The sequence below is a fragment of the Triticum aestivum genome, chromosome 1B, assembly GCF_018294505.1.
Source record: "Triticum aestivum cultivar Chinese Spring chromosome 1B, IWGSC CS RefSeq v2.1, whole genome shotgun sequence".
Lineage (NCBI taxonomy): Eukaryota > Viridiplantae > Streptophyta > Magnoliopsida > Poales > Poaceae > Triticum > Triticum aestivum.
This window is the reverse complement of record NC_057795.1, coordinates 649517138-649521297: the sequence shown is the minus strand read 5'-3', so window position 1 is coordinate 649521297 and position 4160 is coordinate 649517138. Positions and strand designations below refer to the sequence as shown.

Below are 4160 nucleotides of genomic sequence, written 5' to 3'. Positions count from 1 at the left end.
CTTATTGGTTTCTTGACATCTATGGAGACTCTCGCACGCAAATATCTACCCACATGATCAAACTGTATAGAGGTGGCTGCCTTATCAATTTGTTGCGCAATCAACTTTCCCCAAGCCTCGTTCCGCAGATTGTACGGAAGATTTGGAACCCTAGCCCATAAACTGAGCCGATCAAACTGAACCTCATCAGGTCTCATGCAGTCCTCAAAATCAGCCAAGATGACAGCGTTTTTGCTGATATGCCAAGGTGAGCCTTCCCAGATTCGTCCGCGATCGCGCTGAGATTCAAATTCTGCCACAAAGGCGTTCTCTCCCATCGATCTAAACCGGAGTCCCCTAGGGTTTCCCCATGCCAGCCGAAGTGCGTTGGTAATGGTTTGGATGTGGAGTAGGTTCCGATGCAAAACCCTACCCGCCAATAGCCACTTCTCCGGTTTTGCCTTCTTCTCTATCATCGATGACAAGTGGTGTCGCCTCCTCATCGGTGATCCCTAGTTTCCCGAGCTTCTCTTCGAGTAGGGCCCTGGCCGTCCGTGGGGAGACCGGGTCCGCTGCCCGATGATCGCCGCTGGCTGATGCAGACATCTTCCCGCGGAATCCAGGGACGCCCCGCCGTGCAGATCCGGCGTGCGCCGTCAAGTTCCGCTCGAAACCCTAATCCCCAGAGGTTTTAGGTCTCGCGGAAAAAACGTTCCTGAGAATAGAACCTGCTACGCCGATTTTTCTTTCTAGGTACCTGATCTATAGGCAGTTCCATGAGCTACGTTATGGATACGTCGCGCATTCCATATCCGCACATGGTAACTCAAGCCCTTTAAATCTGCTGCATGCATGACCTCTTTTTGTGGAAAAAGAAGAGAAAACCTCTGTGCAAGAGGCCGAAAAATCTGACTTACTCACCCGACACCGTTGATTGGCTTGCACACAACCGGATGGCCGATCGACCACTGCACTGCCTCCTCCAATAATGCAGATCGACCGATGGATCCACATCCACTGAGGCAGTCAGCCAGCCAGCCAGTCACTCTCCCTCGCCATCACCAAGTCACCAACCACCAGCGGCGGCAGTGCCAGGAATGGCATGATTGCACGGTTCCGGCGATCCGACGGCCACGTACCCGCCGACGTCGCATGCCATGCGCAGTCACGCTTCGCCATGGAACGAACGAGGATCCCCCCTCTGCTCTGCCCTGCCCCCGGTGTCACATCCGTCGTCCTCTCCCAGCTCTCTGCCACCGCATATGCGCCCCCGCCGGTAGGTGCGGCTAGGCTAGCCTCATGCACCTGGGTAGCTCGCCCGCCATAGCCCGTCCCCACCCCGCAGCCAGGACCGCGGTGGGGGCTCCGCCACTGCGCTGCCGCACATGCTCCCCGGATCGATCGGTCGATCGGATCGCTCGCTTCCTTCCCCACCGCCTGCCACTGCCACCCCGCCGCTGCCTACTCGCTGCCCTTGTTTGTTCCCCTCCCCTCCCCGCCCGGTAAAACGCACGCACTGCTCCTCCGACCGGCGTCGCGCGCCGCTCGTTTTCACCGCGCCGTTCTCCTTTTAACCCGGCACCGGCTGACGCCCGCCTCGGTCACCCGCTGTTAAGTGCCCGCCTGCGCCCCGCTCGACAGCGCGCACAGGCCGCATTCAACTCGCCTGGGCCACCACCACCACCACCGCGCCCTCCTCCATATCATCCCGCCCGGCCGCCCTCCACCTCGCGCCGACAGACGTAACAACCCACCCCGCACAGCTCTGCGCGTGTCCGCCCCGCCTCCACTGCTGGCATTTACGTGGCGCTGCTGCTGCTGCCGCTGCCGCTGCGCTTGCGCGCGCGCGGAGCGGGAGGACATGAGCCGCGGCGCGCACCGGGAGATGCCGGCAGCGGGCGGCGGCGCGGGGGCGAAGATCAAGGCCACGCCCCGGGCGCTCTTTTCGTGTGGCATCTTCAGCACCTGCACGCACCCGGCGCTCAGCCCCACGGCCACGCCCAACAACAATGCCGCGGCGGGGAATGGTGGGGTGAAGGGTAGTGGTGGTGGTGGTGGGTCGGCCACGCCCGGCGGCGACGCGTCGCCGGCGCTGGTGGAGGCGGCCGCGGCCTCGGCGGTGCCGTCGCCGGTGCAGTGGCATCGTCAGAAGCAGGTGGTCCACGGAGGTAATGCTAATGGCAGCAACGGCGCCGGGCCGTCGTCGTCTTCCTCGTCCTCCTCGAGCTCCGCGTCGCAGAGCTTCACGCAGTGGCGGCTGCCGGTGCACCACCCGCCGCACGCGGCCTCGTCGGCGTCCGCGGCGGGGGCAGGAGCGGCCAGCCACGCGGTGGCGGGCAGCACGGAGAAGTTCGCGGCGGGGGATGTGGTGGCAGCGCTGCGTGCGGTGGAGCGGGAGATGGAGGCCACAGAAACTTCCAAGACGGTGCCGCCTGGCGTTGTTGCCGGGGTGGTGGCCGCGGTGCGGGAGCCGGCGACGGCGAGGCTGGCGGCGAAGGTGCTGCTGGTGATGCTCCTGGAGGAGGGGAACCGGGAGGCTGCTGTGGAGGCGGGCGCGGCGTCTGCAGCGGTGGAGGCGGTGGCGGCGTCGGGCCCCGCGGGCGCCACGGCAGAGCGCGCGCTGGCGGCGCTGGAGCTGCTCTGCACGGCGGCCGGCGGCACCGCAGCCGTGCGGAGGGAGGCCCTGGCGGCGCCGGTCCTTGCTTGCGCCGTGGAGGGCATGTCCGGGCGCGGGCGCGAGTGCGCCATCGGCGTGCTGGCGGCCATCTACGGCGGCGAGGAGGCGGCCGGCGCGTCCCCGCCGCCACCGGAGGTGGTCAAGGGGGTGGTGGGGGCGATGCAGGGCGAGTGCAGCGCGCGCGGGCGGCGCAAGGGCGCGCAGCTCCTCCGCGCGCTCCAGGAGGGCGGCCGCCTCGGGCTCGCCTGGGACGGCGTCGGCGGCTCCTGATGAGGCGACTCGCAACCCGCCACGCCGGCCGGCCGCCTCGGCGTCGGCCTCACTCCACTCCACTCCACTCCACTATACCGAAGCTCGAGTAGAATCGTACGTACCCCACGCGCAGTGACGGCCTGACGGGACGGCGGATGATGAGCGGACTGGATCTTTCCGATTAGGTGGCGCGGCCGATGGGGCCGGCGGTCGCCGTTGCAACAGCCTTGGGTGGTTGATTACATTACTCCTACATCAGATAATGGAAGTCCGTCAGTCACCTCTGTACTAGTACCAGTGTAGGGTCCGATGACATGAGATGATCTTGATTTGTAGCGGCGGTGCCGACTGCCGACTACATTCATCCATCAGTGAGATGAGATGAGATCTGGCTGTCCCACGAATGAATCCTCTCTGCATCTCCTCGTTCGGCCGTTGCGCCGAGCATCGGAACCCATCTGCCCGGCGAAAAAAGGGTCGATTTTTATGTGGTTTTTTACAGTAGTAGATCTCAGTAGATGCCGCTGGGCTACCCACGTCTGAGAAAAGACAAGCATTGCACCACAGTACGTACGTACTGCTGCTTATCTCCTCGCCGCCGGTTAGATTTGGTAGGAGCGTTGCCTCTCACCGGAAATGGCACTCTGTGGCGGCCTTTCTCAGTGTTGCTGGGTAATCGAGCTGCTCTGAACCGCACTAAACAGTGGCACTGCTTCTATTTCCAGGACCGGCTGCAGCATTCCATCGACTGCGACTGCGACTGCGAATCCCGTTCCCCGCGCGTACAGTTTCTATCTATCTATCTTTCTTTCTTTCCTCGGCTCAGTTTGAGCTTGAGCAGTGGATAGGGTTGCACTGCACTGCACGCACGATGCAGCAGCGTTCAAACCCCAGTGCAGAGCCATGCATTCCCCTGTCATTGTCGTGCTCTCCTTTTGCCACTCCTCTCCTCTCACTGTCCACAGCACCGCAGTGCAAGCAGGGCAGAGCCCGCTTTGGCTGGCGTCGGCCTTTCCCGTGCAAAGCAGAGCAGAGCCCGATGTGTCGTCGTCAAGGTTGCAGCTCCAGAGTCTACACCCTTCCTTTACTGAATCCATCATCACAACCTCACTCACAGGTCACAGCTTCAGTCAGTTCACTTCAGCTTCGCTCTCACTGGCGACTGCTCCCGGGACTGTAACTAACTCTGGTGTGATCAGTGACGACGACCCTCTTTAGCACTCGCTCGAGCCAAACATTGCAACTACAGTAC

At 62.9% G+C, this 4160-nt stretch overlaps 1 protein-coding gene across 1 annotated transcript; it reads left to right on the top strand.

The window, feature by feature from the left end:
* Nucleotides 1-811: 811 nt before the first annotated feature.
* LOC123145346 (glycine-rich protein 1) lies at nucleotides 812-3629 on the top strand. Its single transcript, XM_044564746.1, has one exon. It carries the CDS (start codon nucleotides 1841-1843, stop codon nucleotides 2924-2926), a length of 1086 nt encoding a protein of 361 aa, XP_044420681.1. The 5' UTR covers nucleotides 812-1840; the 3' UTR covers nucleotides 2927-3629.
* Nucleotides 3630-4160: the final 531 nt, after the last annotated feature.